Raw genomic sequence first — 23,105 nt, 5'->3', positions numbered from 1 at the left:
TATATATATATATATATATATATAAAGAGGAACCTTTTTAACTGAGTTGAGGAAACTCCAGTATTTCCCAACCTAATACCAGCCCCCATAGATTACATTCCTCTGCACATTAAGTCAGTGGCAGGAAATGGACTTCTACCACTGGTTCACACACTTTCAGGAGGATGAAACTTGTGCGGTGGGCTTACTGCTTTTGATCGTTCTGAATCAACTAGGTGGAAGTACTGTAATGACTCTGCTTATTATATGCACAACAGTTGGTACCTCACCCAGCCTCGAACTCCCACGCTCTTAAAAAGAAATGTTTCTTGGGGAGAGCACATGGAAGAGGCAACAGGAAAAAGAGCACGTAGGCGACTCTTAGATTTCTGGTAAAGTAGAAAGACTAGGAGCCTACGTTGTGTGTTTTTCTTTAGGGTGGGATTGGTGTGCAAGTCTCTAGGTGGGCTCCCAAGTATTTGGACTAAAAAGAAGAGAGGTTCCCCTGCCCGGACACTATGCGTTAAGAGTCAAAACCCAGCAACTGACAGAAGTGGGAAGGAACAGAATCGCGCAAAGATTCGCGCCCACAAGTTAGACAAATAACAGACCCTACCCAGTACTCGGAGTCTCCCCAAGTTGGGGTGGGGCCTTTCTCCTTCCCGCACTGCCTCCCGGAATGAGAAGAGTGAGAAAGGGCTTAAATGGGAAAGGGGGTGCTCTTCCGCCCCCACGCCGTCTCCGCGCCTCGGCGTGGCGTGGCCGCTCCTTTGGTGGCTCTTGGAGTAGCACAGCGAGGTCGCGGTTAGCCTTGGGAGGGGGCCCCAGGTCCCCCGGTGCGTAACAGCCAGAGGTTCCTGGGGCTCTTGCTGTCCCCAAGGCTGGCGGGGACTGCGGGAGCACTCACCAATTTGGGTTTGTTTTTCGTTTCCTCTTCGTTGGCGGCTCGGTTCCCTGTGCTTCGCTTGTTGCTCCGGCCCCCACCGGGTTCCTCGCTGCCGCCTCCCGCTCCCGACGCCGCCGCCCCGGGCTGCTCCATCTTTCTCCGGCCCTATCACCTATGCCCTGTAACCCCAACTCTCCTCAACTTGGGGAAGCCCCTGGGGGTTGTCCCGCTGCCCTGGCTGATTCGGTATCACCGCTTCCTGTGTGAGAGTGTGTCTGCCTGGGGAGCTGCCGATTACAGGATCCCGGCTCTCATGCACCCCCGACGCAACACGCCTTTGCCACTACTCGGTGCTGGGGCAAGCCCTGCCCCTGAGCAGCTGCAACTACCAAGGTCGCTGGCGCCACCGCCCTCAGGGCGGTGTTTAGGGTGGAAGGGAAAGTAGGTGCCTATCTCTTTAAGAGGGCCTCAACACACGTGATTCATCAAAGTGCCCGCAGTCTGCAGCCGGGGCACAGAAAGCTGCTTCCTACTCCCAGCACAGAGCGGGCCCCAGCTACTGAGCATGCCCAGCGCAGCGATGGGATCCACAGGAAAGGAGAGGACTTTAAGCTGCGGTTAAGCACTGATTTCACTTCCCCGGGGCCTAGCGTGAAATGGAAGAGAACTAGTCAAGAGAAAGGAGGTATAGCCCATTTTAGAGATGGGGAAAGTGAGGCCCGGAAGGTTTCAAGTATGAGTTACACTGGCAGTTCTACCTGAGTGTCAGCTTCCACTAGTGTAGGTCAGAGCACCTTTCCCACAGAGGCCTTGACAGGGTGTGGTCCTGCTAAGCTCTGTGGGAGGGGTGGATTGGCCAGACAGCTGGCATCCTATAGGAAAACCACCACGTGGAGTGCTGATTAATTGCCTAGACAGACTGTATGGGTCAAAGTAGAAAGAGTGGGTGCTTTGTGTTGCCGTGATTGCTTTGCGACCAAAGAAATACAGTCGTTCCTTTATTCCCATGCTGCTAGGTAGTAGAAGCAGCAGACGTCCACTACTTCATTAATCTTGGAGGTATAGGGTGGGGGGGAAATAAGGCTCTTCAACAAAAGCACCTATATAGAGAGCTAACAATTGGATTGAGTGCTATTTTCTGTTTCCTGAACTCATTTAGGTTTAGAGCTGTGGTACGGAGTAAGATCATGTGTATCAAAGCTTTGTTTAAAATATAAATCTCCAGGAGCACCTGGGTGGCTCAGTCGGTTGAGCGTCCAACTTCGGCTCAGGTCATGATCTCACAGCTCCTGAGTTGGAGCCCTGCGTTGGGCTCAGTGGTGACAGCTCTGAGCCTGGAGCCTGCTTCAGATTCTGTGTCTCCCTCTCTCTCTCTATATCCTCCTTCGCTCATGCTCTGTCTCTCTCTGTCTCAAAATAAATAAACATTAAAAAAAAATTAAATTAAATGTAAATCTCGAGACAAATGCTAGGTGTTTTTGTGCTGCAACAGCAACAGCAGAGTACTGTGAGCATTATTAGTCTTTAGTGCTTGAGTTGTCAGGAGGAGGCCCAGGCTATATTCTTCCAACTTTTTTAAACAGGGTCCTCTAAAAATATTGTTCACACTGAGAATGTTATAGGGGCAGAGCAGGATTTGAATGAACCACCATCACGGAATAAGAGCATATATGCTAGAGAAGCCTGAAATGTAATTTGGATACTAAGTGTATTAACATGTCCAAATGCCTGTTATTCAGATATCTTCAGGCTATGACTTATTTTGCCCTCCCCTTCAGCTCTGCTGAATCTGTTTATGAGCATATTTATTGAGAGTGCATTAGGATAATTTTGACCATGCTATATATGTGATGAGGCAATTAACTGGGACAGTAAAGTGAAAAGAACATTATATATCTAAAAACAGCTTTGATCCTGGCTTTGTCATTGTCATTAACTTTCTTTTTAATCATGCAGGTGGTAAACTACCCAAAAACAGCACAGAAGAGGAAATGCATGCTTCTAGATAGGGCAGACAAGGAACCCTAAGGTAAATTTGCTTTGTCAAAGTTTCTATCTTACTTAAAATTTGATGTATATTTTGAATTCGACTTACTATACACACATGCACACAGACACGTATGTGGTTTAAATAACTTAAGTGTTTCCCCTCCTGAAAAATTGAGTAAAAATGCGTGCTACAGAAAGACATGACCTGTTTATCCGATGCTTTCATCCAATTCCTGTTTAAGAGATGGATATGGGTGAGAATCTTCCAAGCTCAAATGTGGCTCAATAATCTGCTCCATAGGTATTTATTAATCTCCTTAGAGTATACCACGTGCTATATAGAGTGCCATGGGTTAGAAGGATGAAGTTGAGACACTTCCTGACCTGAAGAACCTCATAGTCTACTGGGAGAGAGAGACAGACAGTTAAAGAACTGCACTTCAGTACAACAGATATGAACAGGGAGCCCATGCAGTACATGAGGTAGATATATCACCAGAATGTCAGGGATCTGGGACACCTTCCCAAAGAGAACTGATGTTTGAGCTCAGTCTTACGGGTCTAATTAAAGTTAGTATTTGTTGACAGCCTAGTAAGTGTTAGGTACCGTGCTAGCCATTGTGGGTACAATAATGAACAAGACAGATATGGCTTGCTCTTATAGAGCTTTCAGGGTATTGGGAAGCATATAAAAAATGTGTTGAGCAATTACAAGGCAAAGAAAGAGTGAAGAACATTTCAGGCAAAGGAGATGACAATAGCATGTGCAGAGACCCTATGGTTAAGAAATTGAGGGTGTTCAGGGGCACCTGTGTGGCTCAGTCGGTTAAGCATCCGACTTTGGCTCAGGTCATGATCTACAGCTCCTGGGTTCAAGCCCCATGTCTGCCTCTGTGCTGACAGCTCAGAGCCTAGAACCTGCTTTGGATTCTGCCTCTCCTTCTCTGCCCTCCCATGCTCATGCTCACTTTCTCTCTCTCTCTCTCTCTCTCTCTTTCTCTCTCTCTCTCTCTCTCTATCTCTTGTGCATGTGCGCGAGAGTGCAAAAATAAACAAACATAAAAAAATTAAAACAAAAAAGAAATTGGGGCATTTGGGAGAGGGGGCTTCTGTTGAAAGAGAAGTAGAACAGATAAGCAGCTTCCAGATCATAAAGGACTTGTAGGTCTCATTGGTGTGGTTTTAAAAGGGAGAAGGTGTTGTAATACAAACAGCTTCTATTTGGAGTGTATAAATAGACTTGAAAATGGAGTGACATTATTTTGAATATATTGTTGGGTTTCACTATCCTCAGGCCAGGTGAAGCTAACATTTGAAATCCAATTAAAGGTATGTGTAAAAGATACATAATGTTTACGGCAAAAAATGAAAAAGTCTATTACTGATATGGCTTACATTTGACTTTACTGTGATTATCTCAGCCACGTCTTAATTCTTGATGTTTGTTTTTTGTGCTTCAGTTAATATAAACAGTAATTAAACAAACACCCTTCCTTCTGGCATCAGGGTCATTGTGTTTCTCTTGGAAGCTAACATATGAAAGATACCACTGCTGTCCTGCAAGGATTTGTTTACTGACTATGAACCAGGCACTTCACCAAGTGTAGTCTTAGGGCTGATCTCATTGCACCTACATTCCTTTATCTTTACCTTCTTGGGACACACAGATAGCTTGGTTGGTGAAGAGACATCTTTTCTATCATGTTGACAAAAGGAGGAGGCTACTGGGGTACCTGGGTGGCTCAGTCGGTTGAGCCTCTGACTTCGGCTCAGGTCATGATCTCGTGGTCTGTGAGTTTGAGCCCGATGTCGGGCTCTGTACTGACAGCTCAAAGCCTGGAGCCTGCTTTGGATTCTGTGTCTCCCTCTCTCTGCCCCTCCCCCATTCATGCTCTGTCTCTCTCTCTCTCTATCAAAAATAAATAAACATTAAAAAAAAAGGAGGAGGCTACTAATGTCAGTTGGGATATCAAAAGTATATGTTAGGCCTACTGACCTCTTATCTCTCCCTCTGGCTTCTCATGAGGTTAGCACCCAGTTAACATTAAAAAGAGAGCCCTGGGAGAAAAGAAAGATAAATAAAGGGCTGCTAAGTTCTGTCTTTCTTCAAATTGATCTTAAAGTCATTTGTTACCCCAGAGGTTTCTGATGAGCCTCATAGTATCCCCCTTGCTTTCCATGTCTCCCTTTTGCTGAATATTCTCTTCTAAAAAATATGGGTCATTAATAGAGAAATGAAAGGAAACATGGATTAGACAAAAATAAGAAATAACCAAAACATTTGTGATATGAAGTTATCCTGAGAGTCAACAAGTATTTATTAAGCATATACTGTGTGCCAACACCAAAATAGATGTTGTGCCGAAAAAAAAAAAGTACTAGACATTCTGCTACCATGTCATATATGTATTCCTGAAGAATCTCCTGTTCTGTAGATTTGCCCAATAAAAAGAACAGGCCTCCTGGAGAAACATGGTTTAGGGAATATCACTTAAATCCAATGCAACTTTATAATTAGAGCACTAATAAAAATAATAACCATTCTAATAAAAACACTAAAAAGGTTAAATCTCCACTGGCATTTGCTCCAGCATCACAACCCTCAATGTTTGGTAGCCTTCACACTTCCTCCTTCCTGATGTGGATCCTCAAGGCCATTCACTTTTAGTACATGCTATTTTCATCAGAATTAAAAATCTAATTGAAGAGTACCCAATTTTTTTTTAAATATGTGATTAAATGTCTTCACAGCTTCATTATCAGTCACAGCTTCACAACATAGTTTTAATGTGAGAAACTTAGAGGTTGTTGAAGCCACTAAACCAGTCACACTAAAGGGGTGGAGTCTTGTGCAAGATTCTTCCTTTTTTCTTAAAGTCTTCATATAATTGCTGAGACTTCTGTTTAATTATGAGAAAGCTTGTTCCTCATCACTTCAAAACTTAAAGTGCTAAGAAAATTCAAATGTGAACCAACTGGAGTTCCACCTTATTTTGATAGAATTCTCCTATTTCCCAGTCACTAATGTGCTATTAATGGTACTACAAGTGCTTGTAATGAAATAGACTCTAAAATATAAAATCTCTGCCATTAATAGCTATAAAATCTACTTGAGAAAACAAATAACAAATTTGTGAAACAGTAAGAGAAAACTAGCTGCCTAACTTGCAGGTACTGACTCTAAATACAACATAACATGGCAAAGGGGTGATATTGGTTGGGTCTAGAATAGATGAAGTTTTCAAGAAGGAGGTAGAACTTGAGCTGCCAAGGTATAAAGCAGAAATAAGACTTGAACAGGCAAGGCAAAGAAAGGAAGTAAGGAAAAGACAATATATAGAATGGTCTGGAAACAATACTGACCACTAATGTTGAGGGGCCAGTGGGGCTTGAGTAGAATGGTGAGAACATAGATGTTGAATAATACTAGGAAACATGGTTATCCCTATAGCATTTTCCCAGATTTGTATGTAAGACCTAATGGCAGTAACTGATAAAGATATTTAGCAGGAATGTCATAAAATAAAGAAGGAAAGGAGCTGGTCTGTCAGTGGCATGCAGAATAACTTTGAAAACTGATTTTCAAGCCAATTTTTCCTTCAGTACAGGATTTTTTTTCTAAATAAAACTCTTCACATAACCCTAATATATGCAGCAGATACAAAACTTGTTGACCTGTTTGAAGACAACATAGGAGTGAAGACTATAGCCCTGCTCATAATCACTTGGCTTCTCTCTCATTCTCTGAGGCAACCCTTGAGGCACCACTGCTGAACTCTAGGCAGAAATAAAGTCTTGCCTGATTAAGTCGTTAAGATTGGAACTAGAATGGCCCCAGAGGTAATGAAGAGGATGGAATGAATCCAACAGACATTTAAAGAAACGAACTTAGCATAATACCCCCTAGTTCTATCCATGTCAATTCAAATGGCAAGAATTCATTCTGTTTTGTGGCTAATTCTCCATTGTGTGTGTGTGTGTACCATATCTTTTTTATACATTCCTCAATGGATGGACATTTGGCTGTTTCCATAATTTGGCTATTGTAGATAATGCTCCTATAAACATTGGGGTTCATGTATCCCTTTGAATTAGTATTTTTGTATTCTTTGGGTAAATACCTAGTAGGACAATTGCTGTATTGTAGGGTAGTTCTATTTTTAGCTCTTTGACAAAGCTCCATACTGTTTTCCAGAGTGGCTGCACCAGTTTGCATTCCCACCAACAGTATGAGAGGGTTCCCCTTTGTCTGCATCCTCACCAACACCTATTGTTTCCTGTATTGTTGATTTTAGCCATTCTGACAGGTGTGAGGTGATATCTCATTGTACTTTTGATTTGTATTACCCTGTTGATCAGTGATATTGAGTATCTTTTCATGTATCTGTTGACCATCTGGATATCTTCTTTGGAAAAATGTCTATTCATGTCTTATACCCATTTTTAACAGGATTATTCATTTTTTGGGTGTTGAGGCTTTTTAAATTTTTTTTTATTTTAAGTAAACTCCAAGCCACACATGGGGCTTGACTCACAATGGGTGTTGAGTTTTATAAATTCTTTATATATTTTTGATACTAACACTTTATAAGATATGTCATTTGCAAATATCATCTCCCATTCTGTAGGTTTGCCCTTTAGTTTTGTTGATTGTTTCCTTCACTGTTCAGAAGCTTTTTATTTTGATGAAATAAGTCAGAGAAAAACACAATACCATATGATTTCACTCCTATGTGAAATCTAAGAAACAAACGAGCAAAGGGGTAAAAATAGAGACAGTCAAACCAAGAAACAGACTGTTAACTGTAAAGAACCGTTACCAGATGGGAGGTGGGTGGAGGCATGGGTTAAACAGGCCATGGGGATTAAGGAGTGCACTTGTAATGAGCACTAGGTGTTGTGTGGAAGTGTTAATCACTGTATTGCACACCCGAAACTAATATTGCAATGTATGTTAACTAGAATTTAAATAAAGAAATAATAAAGGAACAAACTATTTCTATCCACAGATTATATGCAGAAAACAAAGGAAAAAAAGAGTAGACAGGAATTACTAAAATGTTGGCCCAAGGAAATAAAAACCTAGTAGTAAACTAGGATATAGTATCTCAAGTTACTTGTCATTGGCAAAGTCATACCAAGGAGCCTGGTACCCAAAAACTAGAGACTAATTATGGCAGGACAGGAAAGCTAAGAAGCTTCCTGTAGTCACCAACAGGAAGAATCTCTGAGGCTGGTAATGTAGAAGGATTGTGTAACAATAGGCAGTTAGCAGTCAGACAGCTAGACTCTGGAAATCCAGCAATAGATGTTCTGGCAGGCAGGCAGAGAATAGAATCCAGTCTCGTGGCAGGCCATAGGCAGATAATCAGTACATAGCAGGAATCTACTGATGAGGATTGGGGTTAAGAAACAAATTAGTAATCTCTTAAGAGGTCTGCTACACAAGACAGGATATCAGGCCTAAAGAAAAAGGCATAACAGATCAAATCCACAAAGACAGGCAGACACAGGTGAAAAAAGATGGCAACCAAGACACCCAGTTTCTTTAACTGGTTTGTGAGATCACAGTAGGACCAGAAGCCATAGGTCTACTTGATGCTAAGCCACCAAACTATTGAAATACTCCTCCTTAAATCCTTTCTGACTAGGAACAAGATTGGTCCCAGTGGAGGAAAATAGACGACAAGAAAAGGCCTGGAAAAAATAATGACCAATAATGGTCACTTACCTGAAATAAAGGTTAATGTGTTCAGTTGTGATGATTACAGGGATTGGGGCAAGAAAACAGGCAGCTAAAACATAGCCCCACAAAAATTAGTCTGAAGGACTATTGTGCCAAATTCTCCTTTTGGGGGAAAGTGTTGAAACTAACAGAGACTTAGAATACCCAGATTCATGCCACCTATGGTTTTATACACTATACTGAAAAACACTTTGAATTTTATATAGAAAATATGCTTCTAACAAAGAAGAGACTTCCTTGTTAACCAGAGTCCCAAAGCCCCAATGCGATTTTCAAGAGTGGTTTAATAGATCATGAATGGTAATTGTCCAGTCTATAAGTTACTAAGATATAGGTGTAGTAATAAACAGTGAGGTAAAAACTTTTAATTTGCTTGCTAAATTATGTGGATCAGAGAATCACACATTGGTGTTACTAGGGATGCTATTTAAGAAGCTGAGGTTTTTTTTGAAACAAATGAGTATGTATAAACAGTCTTTTGATGATAAATATAGTTCAAAATGAAACTAAAACCATGCAGCTAAAATCTATTGTCTCTTCTACTTCATGGTTTATTTTCTGACCTTTTCAAAATATAATTAATTTTGAAAATTAAAGAACACATGTTTGACATCCATCAATAATAAAGACATGTTTTCATATCTAGGCATCAAGTTAGTCAAGTCTTAGAAATAAGTTTATTTTTGTTTTATATATTCTCCCACATAACTTCTAACAGCTTTATTGAGATATAATTCATGTATCATACATTTCACCCTTTTGAAGTATACAATTCAGCTGTTTTTAGTATATTCATGGAGTTGTATAACCATCACTGCAATCAATTTTAAAATACTTTCATCATACCAAAAAGAATCTTGTCTTTAGCCATAACTTCTCTTCAGTCCTCCCAAACCACACCACCCCCCAGTCCAAGGCAACCACTAATGTATTCTATGTCTATGTAGACTTCCCTATTTTAGATATTCACATAAATAAAATCTTACAATGTATGGTGTTTTGTAACTAGATGCATCCACTGAGAGTAATATTTTCAAGGTTCATCCATTCTACATCAGTTTTTATTTGTTCATTATTACCTATTTGTTTCCCAGACACATATACAAATCAGTTATTTAAGCCACCTTCCCTGCTATACACACAATGACAAGCATATACCTACTTGCAGTTCCAAAGAGTCAATATTCACATCTGAACACCAGTCTTGTCCTTCCTCTCCTGGCAAAAGCAGGAAATTCAGGGTTTGATTTTCCTATACAATGATTTAATAGAAGAATTTCTTTCTGTCCCAGGACCTGATGGCACAGAAATGACCACAAACACCATATTTAATCAAGTATGCATTTTGTACCAGAACAACTCTTAGAAGTGTATATAAACTAATTAAATAGGACAACCCAGAAACCAATTGCATTAAATTATATATATTTAATGGAGTGGAGTAGTGGAGAATATATTATATAATTCTTATCCTGCTTATTTTTAAGTTTTCCATTCCAACATATTAGAAGCTAAAATGTGCATCTACATTGGCATCAGATTTATTCAGAAGGCCTTCTTTGAGATATGCACATGAATTTTAAAGAAAATTTTTGGAAATGACTTTTGGTCACTGGGTGATTTCTTGGTACTAGAGATAAGGATATCCTTTTTTGCTGCTTATTTTATTTTATTTACTTCTTTACAAATAGTACTGCCACACTGGCTTTCTGCTGCCTCGAAATCAAAACTAACAGGAGCTGTCATCTCATCAGTACTAGCAGCTTCACCTGACACCCTGATAATTCTATAAGGGCAGACTTGCCTCTAAACCCTGTGAACCAACCCTGCTTTGCCTAAAAATTTTCATCGTTTAATCTTTCATCATGTACTTGTTTTATACCATCAAAATGCCTCAAAGCCTTGGGTTCAGTAGTGACTAAATTAAAATAGATAGTACTGAAGTTGATCCCAAATCTACAGAATAAAACTTTTCCACTGCAGGCAAAGCTCTATATATGACCCTACAATAATATATAACTGTTATTAGATTACTTTTTTCTTCTTATACTACTTTTGATGATTAAATAAGTTGTAGGACTATTAGGTAATAAGATTATTGTTAGTTAGCATATTAGAACTTATATATATTTAATTTAATTAAATTATATTAACAAATATGGAGTAGTAAATATGTCCAGGTGTGGTGCTACGGATAAGTGAATGATGACAGTATTCATCTCATTGTGGTTAGAATATAGTCAAGGCAACTGACAAGAACTCATCTGACTGCAAAAGAATGTTACAAAAATATATAGGAGGAAGAGAATAGGGAAGGTTTTATGGAAAAGTTGTGCCTTTAAATATAATTAGGACCCCAGAAGTTGGAAATTAGAGGAAAGGGCTTTTGAGGGAGAAGGAACAACATGACCAAAAGCTGAGAGAAAGAAAACTGTGGGCTGAGTTTGGAAATTGATTGGTCATCTAATGGGGCTTGAGGGTGGGTTTTATGATTATATAGTGGGAGTAAAGCTGGGAAAGAGGGTGGGGCAAAACCAGGAAGACTTTGAATGTCATTCTGAATGTATTCTATAACTGTGTAGAGACATATGAATAAGAAAAACACATGATTAGACCTGTGTCTAATGCCCGGACATTGGTATGTAGAATGGCTTATAAGATGAGAAACTAGAGGTAGGAGCTAAATTAGGATACCATGTTCAACAGCCATTCTCTCTTTTTTATTTACTTATTTAAATTCAAGTTAATTAACATATAGTGTAGTATCGGCTTCAGGAGTAGTACCCAGTGATTCATCACTTACATATAACACCCAGTTCAAAAGCCATTCTCTTATTGGAGAATGAGTATATTGGCTCAACCTGACTGCTAGTTATAGGAACCTGACCTAGTATAGATATCCAAAGTAGTCCAGAGAAAAAGGAGCTAGAAAGGTGAGTCAAGGCCAAATCTGCTAAGAAAAACCAAGAGTCAAATAAACAGTGCAAAGGACTAAAGTCCATGTTAGACTTGGCTTGTAGATCCAAGACCTTGTGAGTTACAGTCAGGATCATAACTAGGTGTCTTAAGGGAGGAAGGAAAATAAATGCTTGATAGCCTGGAGGTATCCATAACTTAACTTGATGGTTGGTGGATGTGAGATATATGGTTGTGTTGGGCTGGTTTAAGGGACTCAAAGCAGGCGGTTAATAAGATATTTCAGTGATAGACATGCAATAATAAAACCATGATTTAGAAAAGTAGAAAAAAGAATGTAAAGATAGGAATAGATTTTGCAGATCATATTTAAAGGATTTAATGACCTAATATAGGCAATGGGGGAATGGGAAAAATAGAAGATGATTTTGAGTTTCAATAGTGAGTAACAAGCAGGGTGATAATTTTGCAGTGCAGATTGGGAATCAAAGAGGAGAAATATATTTGGAAAAATATGATGCTGAGTTATGTATAAAGCCACATTTCCGGTGCCTGCAAAATCTGCAGATGAAGACATCATTAGATGTTAGGTCTTGTGTTTCTGAAAAAGTTTGGAGATAGATGAAGATTTAGAGTCATTTACATAGCAATATTAGTTGAAGATGTGGAAGTAAGTGAGATTAGGGAGGAGGGAAGTGAATGGGGAAGATTATGAGAACCAAAGAAAGAAGTTTGTTGAAAGTTTACTTTAAGTGTGGACATGGGGAAAGAAGTCATCCAAGGTTATAGCCTGCAGAGTTTATTACTTCTGGTAGATTCTGAGATTTCAGTTCAGTGTGACAGGGAGAGTGATGATACCATGATACTAAAATGCAGATTGGGAATCTGGAAGAAGAAACATTTTTTATGCTGGATGGCTGGATGCTAAGAAAAAAATTCAGACAGGTATGATGGATCCAGGAAAGTATATTAACAAAGAGACCATAGGGTAATTTTGAAGATATGGTAGCCAGCAGAAATGTCATAAAGAATGAGGTCTTTGGTGACATTACAGAAAGTAGATTGACTTCCATAATTTTATTTGTGTGCTAGAAGCCTACTCTAAATGCTAGAGGTTTATAACATGTAAATTACAGTAAATTGGAATTGCTTAGATATATCCATATATACTAAAAAGTATACACAAAGCACACAAATAGATATACACACAGATAAATATTTTATTTGTCATGTTAGTATAGACATATACAAACATGCCCATATTAATAATCACATACACAGAGGGCGAGAGAGGGAAAGAGAATGAGTATAAATGTGAACATGAGAGACCACATTTATTTTAGTTATTCAGGAGTAGATTGCGCTTCATTTTCTAAATTTATTCTTCCTCACTGTTACTTCTTGAAAGCTGAACTAGCTTAATTTGGACAGTGAACTACACTTTGGAAATATATTTCAAGAGCTCTAGAAAATAAATCCTGCATCTTGATTTGGAGTTCTTACCTCTAGAGAACACATTGCATTTCTACCTTTAGGGTAACTAAAGATCATTGACTAATTTAAAAACTTGGCCCTGGGTGATTATGGCAAATCAGGATGCTCAGCCACACCTGCGAGCTTTGCACATCAAGGCAATTCACAAAAAAAGGGCTTAGAGGACAAGCCGGGAGATAGACAGGTGGTTAATATAAACATTGTTGTGCTAGGACAGTGGTTCTCAAAGTATAATCCCCAGACCAACAGCATCAGCATCAGCATCACCTGGAAACTTCTTAGTACTAAAATTCTCAAGCACCAATCCAGACCTGGTGGATCAGAAACTCTGTGGTGCAATCCAGCAATCTGTGTTTTAACAAGCCCTCCAGGTGATTTTGATGCATGCTTAAGTTTAAGAATCACTGAAATGGAAGAAAACAAGTCATGAGCTGGAGGGTGGTTATAGGACAGAGGAAAGAGAAAAGGTACCAGTGAGAGAGATGGCATTGAGTGAAGGAAAGGAATACTGAAGGAGTAGTACACCGAACTGTATTACTCCAACTGCCTTCTTAAGAACAAGTCTTCCATTCAGATGTTGTAAAAGTGCTAAACTGCATGTTTTAAATGTAGCAATAAAAGGACTGGAATGATAAACCAGATGTTGAGTGAAGCACAGGAATAGAGTTAGGGGTAAATGATTTAGCAGATGGATGGAATCCAAACCAGCAGGAGCTATCAAGAGTGGAGCAAAGCATAACAGTGGTAGATGAACAGCAGATGTGAATTGGTTGCTTCTGATAGTTTAAGGAAACTCTGATGTCTCCAGACTTAATACTGTACTACTAGAAATAACAAAGTAGCTCCAAGGCTGGGAATGGAGTCAAGGGAAAGGGGATATATTTATGTTCCAAAATTATCTGAGTGGGTGCCTGAAAGAAACAAGACATTTAATGTTATCCAGGCCCTTGATATTTCAGCAGGAAATGTGGTTTATAAAACTGGTTTATGCCACATTCACAGCCTTCAATTGTGCATGGAATTTCTAATGCTAACGTAAATCAATGGATCTATGAGGAAGTAGATACATTTAAATCACTGTAGATTAGTTTGCTTTTTATAAAATGGAATCATATAGTATATAGTTTTTTCACTGCCTTATCTCAGTATATTCATTCTGAGATTCAGTCATGCTATTGCATTTTTAATGTTGAGTAGTATTCCACTGTATTGATATACCACAGGTTTTATATTCAAGTAGAGGTCTTTATGTACACACAGCCTTTTATTTCTTTTAACAGAATACCTAGGAGTGGAATTGGCTGGGTTGTGTGTTAGGTATGTATTTAACTTGTTAAGAAATTACCAAAACTGTGGAGAATCCATACCATAGAACAACTCAGCAATAAGAGGATGGACAACTGATGTGAAAAAAAAAAAAAAAGACAAATTTGAAAATAATTATACGAGTGAAAAAACTTGACAAGAAATAGTACATACTATATGATTCCATTTTCAAAATAATCTTGGGACTACAAAAAAATCAATAATAACAGAAAGGAATCAATGGTTGCCTGGACATCAGGGGAGAGAGAATGTAGGGGCAAGAGGGAAGGATTAGAGAGGACTGAGGAATCTTCTGGGACTGAAGTATATGTTAATTATATTGATTTTGGTGATGGTGTCACAAGTGTATGAACATTTCATAGGTCTCAACTTGTACCTTTAGATATATACAATTTTATGTCAATGATGCCTTAGTAGAGCTGTTGAAAATACGTCATAAATAAAAATACTTTGTAGATATCAAAAAAAACCTGTCAAACTGTTTTCCAAATAAGTTGTATTATTTTACATTGCCAGCAGCAATATATCAGAATTCCAGTTGCCGTACATCCTTAGCATCCTTTAGATATTCTAATGGATGTGTGGTGGTATTTCATGGTTTTAATATGCATTTCCCTAATGAAAAATGATGTTGAACATCTTTCATGTTTATTTCCTATCCAAATATCTGTTATGAAGTATCTGCTCAAATGTTTACTTTAAATTGGGTTGATAGTTTTCTCATTATTGAGTTTTGAGATTCTTCTTGTATTCTGAATGCAAGTCCTTTAGTAAATATACGCTTTGCAAATATTATCTCCCAATCTGTGATTTGTTTTCTCATTGTAATAACAGTGTCTTTTGAAAAGCAGATGTTTTTAGTTTTGATGAAGTCCAATTTATTGATTTTTTTATTTTATGACCTGTGTATAACATGACATCTAAGAAATCTTTGCCTAACCCAAGTTCACAAAACTTTTCTCCTATGTCTTCCTCTTGTATAGTTTTAGGTGTTACATTTGGTTCTGTGATCTTATGAGTTAAATTTTGTAACAGTGAAAGCTGTGGATTGACATTCTGGGTTTTTTGTTTGTTTTGGTGTGTAGACCTCTTATCATTCCACTACAATTTGTTGAAAAAAAATGATCTTCTATCCACTTTGCACTTTTCTCCATCTCACACCTTTGTAGAAAGTCAGTTGCCCATATATGCATGGGTTTATTTCTGGACTGTCTATATCCTATTTCATTGATATATATGTCCATCTTAGGCTAATACCACAGTTTTGATTACTGTCATTTTATAATGTTTTTAAATTAGTGTTGGCCCTATAACTTCGCTCTTTTCTTTCACAGTTGTTTGCATTTCTATATGAATTTTAGAATCAGTTTGTAAATTTCTTTTAAAAACACTTGCTAAGGCTTCGTATGAATGCATTATTTCTACAGGTCAATTTGGGAACAATTACTGTTACAAAACTTAGCCCTTCAATCTATGAAAAAAAGTATATCTCTCCATTTATTTAGGTCTTTTCTAACTTCTCTCAGTAATGGTTTCTGTTTTTATTTAAAGGTTTCACTTCTGGGGCGCCTGGGTGGCGCAGTCGGTTAAGCGTCCGACTTCAGCCAGGTCACGATCTCGCGGTCCGTGAGTTTGAGCCCCACGTCAGGCTCTGGGCTGATGGCTCAGAGCCTGGAGCCTGTTTCCGATTCTGTGTCTCCCACTCTCTCTGCCCCTCCCCCGTTCATGCTCTGTCTCTCTCTGTCCCAAAAATAAAATAAAAAACGTTGAAAAAAAATTTAAAAAAAAAAATAAAGGTTTCACTTCTTTTGTCAGATCTATTCCTAAATATTTCATAGTTTTGATACTATTATAAATGGTATTTTACCATACAAAAAATACTAGTTTTGCATAGTTAATTGCTAGCATATAGAAATACAGTTGATTTTCATATGGTGGTCTTACATCTTGCAACTTTGTTAAACTCATTTATGGGTTGTAGTCACTTTTCGGTAGATTCTATTGGATTTTCAACACAGACAATCATGTCTTCTGCAAATAAAGACAGCTTTACTTCATTCTTTGCAATTGGCTGTATTTCATTTCTCTTTCATGCTGGATAGCACAAACTAGGATCACTAGTAATTATGCTGAATAGAAGTGGTAAGAAGTGTTAGAGTTTTTCAACATCCTGATTTCCAAATTTAGGAAAAAGGTATAGTAATCAAGACTCTGCCTTAGTGGCTCAGTCAGTTCAACATCTGACTCTTGATTTTGGCTCAGGTCATGATCCCAGGGTTTTGGGATCAAGCCCAGCATCAGGCTCTGTGCAGAGCATGGAGCCTGCTTAATATTCTCTCTCTCCTTTTGCCCCTTTCCCTGGCTCATGCCTGCTCTGTCTCTTTCTCTCTCTTTCTCTCTAAAATAATAATTAAAAAAGACTGTGTGGTGCTCTCATAAAAATAAATCTGAAATAATCACTTATGGTCAGTTGGTTCTTGACAAGAGAAATATTCAATGGAAAATAGTAGTTTTTTCAACAAATAGTATTGAGTCAGAGTATACACATGAAAAACAATGAAGTTGGATCTCTACCTCACATCCTATACAAAAATTAACTCAAAATAGATCAAAGACCTAAATGGAAAAACTAAATCTATAACACTCTTGGAAGAAACCATAGATGTAAGTATTGCTGACTTTGGTTTCTTATATATAAAAGACCAAAGGGGAAGCAATCAAACAAACAAACAAACAAAAAAAACAGATAAATTGAACTTCATTAAAATTAAACACTTTTGTGCTTCAGAGGACACCATCAAGAGAGGGGAAAGATAACTCACAGAAAATATTTGTAAATCATGTATCTGATAAGGGTCTAGTATATACAATATATAACGAACTCTTAACAACTCAACAATAAAGACAAATAATCCACTGTAAAAAAAAAGGGCAGAGGATTTATATAAACATTTTTCATTAGAAGATATGAAAATGGCTGATAAGCACATGAAAATATGTTCAATATCATCTGCCATTATGGAAATGCAAATCAAAACCACAATGAGATATCACTTCACACTCACTATCATGGCTATAATTGAGAAGACAGGAAACAATAAGTACTGGCAAAGATGTAAAGAAATTAGAACCCTTTCTGGTGGGAATATAAAATGGTGCAGCTGCTTTGGGAAACAGTTTGACAGTTTTTTAAAAAGTTAAACATAGAGTTGCCATATGACTCAGCAATTTCACTCTTAGTTATATAACCAAGAGTATAAAAAATATATGTCCTCACAAAAACTTATATGTGATTATTTATGCCACCATTAATTCATAATAGTCAAAAATGTAAACAACCCAGATGTCCACCAACTGATGAACAGATAAATAAAATGTGTTTTATCTGTACAATGGATATTATTCAACCATAAAAAATAAACTGGTTCATATTACAACACGGATGAACCTTGAAAACATTATGGTAAATTAAAGAAGCCTGTCACAGACGGGTCATATATTGTATGATTCCATTTACATGAAATGTCCAGAATAGGCAAATCCAGAGAGGTAAAAGTATATTAGTGGTTCCCAGTGGTTTGGAGGAGGGGAAATGAGAAGTAACTGCTAAGGAGTATGAGGTGTATTTTTCAAATGATAGAGAATGTTCAGGCATTATAAATCATAACCACTGAATTATTTACTTTGAAAGGGTTGTGATATGTGAATTATATCTTAATTTAAGAAATAATTTTTGTGTGGTGAATAGCCATATAAAGCAGAGATAGTGTTCCCCTCCAGAGATTACTGTCCATTATAAATAATAAATTCAGGATGCCTGTCTTATAATGAACCCTACTGCATGGGAAGGTATATTCTAGCCCTCTTTAAATTACCCTGTGGGAATTGGGGCTCAGAGAGCTGGTACAAATACTGATATTTTAGCAACAGCTATTGCTGGTATTAACAAACTGTTCCTTGACCCTGGAGTCTTGTGTCTTCTGCCAGCATCTGTGAAACTGTGGCCAGCTAACTTGTTAACTTGTACATAGAGTAAAATTTCAGACTCTTCAAAGTTCTTGACAAGGACCATAAAATTAATTTAGGTCAACTTTCTCATTTTATGTATTTCAAACCTCAGTCATATAGGTAAGTATTTTATTTCAAGAAAGCTGAGGAAGAAAACATCAACAGAAAGAAAACATTGGTTTCTATATGGAATAGGTTTATCAACCCTTAACAACTTTGTCCTTAACTTAACATTTGCCATGCCATATATCTTTCTATTTGTTAGACTCATATTTGTTGGACTCATACAATTTTAAATATATAACCCAAAAGCAGATTCTCTGACCTTTTCTTTGTGACATTTGCTAACCAAAAACCTTCTTCTACTTCTGATAGCATCTTCAAAAGACTAAAGAGAAGACATATGTATAATGAATATTCACTAGTATATGCAGAGATTTGTAGGATAACTTTTATAAAATAGATATCTGCTAAGTGATACAGTACTTGATAATGAGATGGGTTATGTCACTACTCTTGTACCCTGGTTCTTATATGTCAGTAGGGATTATTCTAGTTTGGGCAAGCAATTCAGGTATATTTTTTTAACTGTCCTTGGATTTCAGAGTTCTTATATATAGCCTTGAGTTCAATGATGGCTCAGCTTATAATAGCCTGTCAAGACTGGTTTTTAATTTTGATAACACACTCTGCAAAGTCATGACCATCATATTAATGCAAAAAATTAACATACTTATCCTGATTTTTTCTACAAATAAAAACACAGCACTTAATAAAATTTTCTTTAAAAACTATAAACAGGTTTTAAGACTTTAGGCAAAACATCAGGTAGATGAATGAATTAAGTCTTAAAAATAATAAGGTCTACACTGGGTGTTGTATGGAAACCAATTTGACAATAAATTTCATATTAAAAATAATAAGCTCTAATGCTTTATGCAGTAGTATTTTTTAGGCAATATTCTAGGGCTTAATCTATTATTTTAGCCTGATTATGACACCATGGGTCTAGCTGAATTTACTCCTTCAATATTTCATTTCTTCTGTAATAATATTTAGCACATTTTATTGTACTTGCTTGTTTATATTGATTTCCCTCCTTTAGATTAAAAATCTCGTCCTCCTCAAGGACAAGAAATGTGGTCCCTATGTTTTTCTAGCCCTAGCACCTATGCCAGTGCCCAGAACAAGTATTCAGGAATGAGTGTTGATTCCCCATGCAGATTAGACTTTAGAAAGGTAACTCATAGTCAAGATTTTGCCAAAAATATGAACTCAAAACTTATATGAGATATATATTTACTGGAACCTTTGTATTAATTTATGTGGAAACCTAGAATAATAATTTTTATGTGCTGAATTGTGCCCTTGTAAAATTTATATGTTGAAGCCCCTAGGATCTCAGAATATGACTTTATTTGGACATAGCATCTTTAAAGAGGTAATGAAGTTAAAAGACAGTCAATAGGATAGGTTTTAATCCAATATGACTCATTTTCTTAGAAGAAAAGATTAGGACAGAGACACACTGAGGAAGACCATGTGAAGATACAGGGAAAAGATGGCTATCTGCAAGCTGAGAGAAGCCTGAGACGAAACCAATCCTGCGAATACTTCCATCTCAGATTTCTGAGCTCCAGAATTGTGAAAAAATTAACTTCCAATTTAAACCACCTGTCTGTGGTACTTTCTTATGGCAGCCCAGAAACTAATATAATAATTAAAAGATTGTTTTGGTAAGTATGAATTGAGAAAAAAGTCTCATAGCCCTATGGAAATATTTATATATACCACATTAGAGCCTCCTCTCTGAAGAAAGTATAACTACTGTGGCCCATTATTTTTTTCTCTAGTATCTTTCCTTTACACAAATTTACACATACACTGACAACTCCATATTCTCTGTCTCTCCTTTCTGAGTCTCATAGTTATTTTTTTTTACAACAGAATCCTTCAGCTCTTGGGTGGAATCACAGAAGTGACACTTTATTTTCCTATCACATCTTATACTTTTTAAAGCATCTTCTAATGTCTGTATGACTATCATATGGATATCACATTTATCATACCTATCATACACATCCCTAAATTAACTAGATAAAGCTATCATTTGTTTCTCATGTGTTACTAATTTACTAGCACAATATGTGAGCCAGGAAATATATCTTAGAAAGTCATGTATGATAAATAGAATTAGTATACATACAAAGAGAAGAGTTCTCTTATGAAATCTTACCATTCTTCATGTTTAACTTTGGAATTAGAATGGACTTAATTTTATCACAGTGTCTTTTCAAAGGAAGCAGTTGTTTTTATGATCTGATTTCTTTTTCTAGAAGTATTAAAGGAATGAATAGACATATTCACAGCTTTTCTTAAAGTAATATGTTACAATCTTTTGAAGTCAGAAAGCATATTTCTAGCAAGATATACCCGACTCTGGAGAGCCATGTAGATAGCTGCTTTGACAGAGTAACAAAACCCATTTGCTGATTTCTGAGAAGAATAACATTCATAGGCCATCAAAGTGTGAGAGTACATTCCTGAGATTCCCTAAGGGCACAAATGATTTCTCAAGAGTAATTTATTTTACTATGTACTTCAAATAATATATTCCCAAACATACAGTTATCTTTTATATAAAGACATAGAAACATTTTCTGACTAAATAGTAGACAATGACTTCACTTCAGATTTCCTCTTTTTAGGACAAAAATTATGAGAAACATGGAAATTTTTATCCCTGGAATTACTGATTAAATGAAAAACTAAATATTTAGTGACTTCAGGTAAGGTGAATTCACTAGAAAGAGCTGAGTATAAAATGCCAGAGAAACAGCTGAAAAGTGAAAACAAAATTAAGGGAATTCATGGGTGTGTGTTGTTGTTGTTGTTTTAATGACTACATTCAATCCACCAAATGAATTGTTTATTTCCTTTTCATCAAGGTGCCTGTGTGTTCTTCCTGGTTGACTTGGGACCAACTTGATGGAAAACTGCTCTGCTCTTAGTCTTATCTGGTTCATTTTCCTTCCAAATAAAGGAAAACTGATTGAGTCAATTATACTCTTGTAAAACCTCCCTGTTCCCCATTTTCCCACTAGGCCTTCCTGCTAAAACTGGCAAGAAGAGAATAGCACCTTGAAGATCACAATTCTTTGACTTCATCCACTCCACTTTAGCTGAAAGTTCCCATGGTCACATCTTAGTTTGTACAAAGGTTAATACACAAACCATTTGCTTCAGAATCACTTAGAGAACTTTAAAGTATAGATTGCTCAGTGCCCTCCTCCCCAGTGATTCTGATTCAGTAGGTCTAAAGTGGAACCTAATAATATGCAATTTAATGAAGCCCGTGTGTGATTTTCTTGCAAGTTAATTGTTGACCACACTTTGAGGAATACTGCTCTAGATAAGTGTATCAGGGTGAGAAATAGTTGAAAGACTTCTCACTTGAAGCCCACTGTTTTCCTTGTAAAGTAAATGAGTTTGTCTGTTTTCCTGACCCTCATCCCATTGGCACACTTCTATACATTCTTCAGTGTCTAAACCAAAGTAACACCTTTTATGATAACTTTCCCCCAACCAGTTAATCAATCTTATTTTGAGTCACTAGGGTATCTCATGCATCGTTTTATTATGGTTCTTACCACATACTGTAACAATTGCTTCTGTCTCCTTAAATCTTGTTGTTCCTTAGGGTTTTGTTGTTTGTCTTTGTCTTTCCTTACTCTTTTACATATTCCTGGGAAATATTATCCATGCCCATGGCTTCAACTTTCACCCATAAAACTGATGACTTTCAAATCTGTACCTCGAGCCCACATCTCTCTCCTAATCTCCAGATCCATACTTCTAGTGGTCTGTTGGACATCTCTACTTGTTTAACGCACCCCATGTCTCAATGTCAAAAACTGAAGTTATTGTCTTTCTGTATCCCTGGCCAAACTTATTCATCCTCTTCTATTGTTCTATGTTGCAACACCATATACTCACTGAAACTGAACAGTTATTCTACAGTTATTCCCTTCTCCTTCTCTCATTCAATACTGTCAGATCTTCTTCTGAGATATTTCTCAAATCTCTATTCTTCGTTCCCTCACTGTTATTGCATCGAACAAAAACTAGTTTATTATAGTACCTATATGGTAGTTAGTAGTATAGCCAAGGCTAAATAAAGATGACTTGCTAAAGGCAGTCATACATATTAATTCTTCAAAAATCTTCCATGTTTATTCCATTGCTAAAGATGTTGAAAGGATAATTAGAGAAATAGATAGTAGTTATGTTAGCCAGATCATCTTTCACAGCACAAAGTAAATATATAATGTCTAATAATATATATGTATAATATATAATGTCTGAGATCAATAAATCAAGAAATGGCAGAGCAACATGTTTAAAACACCACCAAGATACAACCAGCTAAATCCAGAATGTGGAAATTTCTTGGAACAAGTGACCTGGATTATTATTATTAAGTTTATTTTTAGTTTATTGTGAGAGAGAACAAGCAGAGAAGAGGTAGAGAGAGAGGGAGACAGAATCCCAAGCAGGCTCTACGCTGTCAGCACAGATCCCAATATGGGGCTTGAACTCATGAACTATGAGATCATGACCTGAGCAAAAATCAAGAGTCAGACACTTAAGTGAGCCACCCAGGTGCCCCAAGGATTATTATTTTTTTTAAATGACAGGAAAATTGAATAAGGGGACTGTTACAGATGACTAGAGATTTAAAAAACATGTCAACATAATGCA

The 23,105-nt window shown here is 37.2% G+C and overlaps 1 protein-coding gene and 1 long non-coding RNA gene across 5 annotated transcripts in view; one reads left to right on the top strand and one right to left on the bottom strand.

Moving 5' to 3' along the window:
* DIAPH2 (diaphanous related formin 2) overlaps nt 1-1,255 on the bottom strand; it is a 1,008,663-nt gene extending 1,007,408 nt beyond the window's left edge. For 2 of the 4 annotated variants that reach the window (XM_019824053.3, XM_023249471.2), the window contains exon 1: nt 887-1,254. In XM_019824053.3, coding sequence (XP_019679612.2) covers nt 887-1,018 — 132 coding nt within the window. In that variant the 5' untranslated portion in view covers nt 1,019-1,254. Of the gene's footprint in view, nt 1-886 lie in introns of all 4 variants that reach the window. The other 2 variants (XM_023249470.2, XM_045051144.1) reach the window with 2 other exon arrangements.
* A 157-nt stretch (nt 1,256-1,412) lies between these two features.
* On the top strand, nt 1,413-22,865 carry LOC102899626. Its single transcript, XR_442480.3, has 4 exons — nt 1,413-1,550; nt 2,822-2,894; nt 19,848-20,080; nt 21,293-22,865. It is a non-coding gene; the product is annotated as an uncharacterized LOC102899626 (long non-coding RNA).
* Nucleotides 22,866-23,105: the final 240 nt, after the last annotated feature.

Source organism: Felis catus, chromosome X, assembly GCF_018350175.1.
Source record: "Felis catus isolate Fca126 chromosome X, F.catus_Fca126_mat1.0, whole genome shotgun sequence".
In the NCBI taxonomy this organism is placed as follows: Eukaryota; Metazoa; Chordata; class Mammalia; order Carnivora; family Felidae; genus Felis; species Felis catus.
This window is presented reverse-complemented; position numbering and strand designations above follow the sequence as displayed.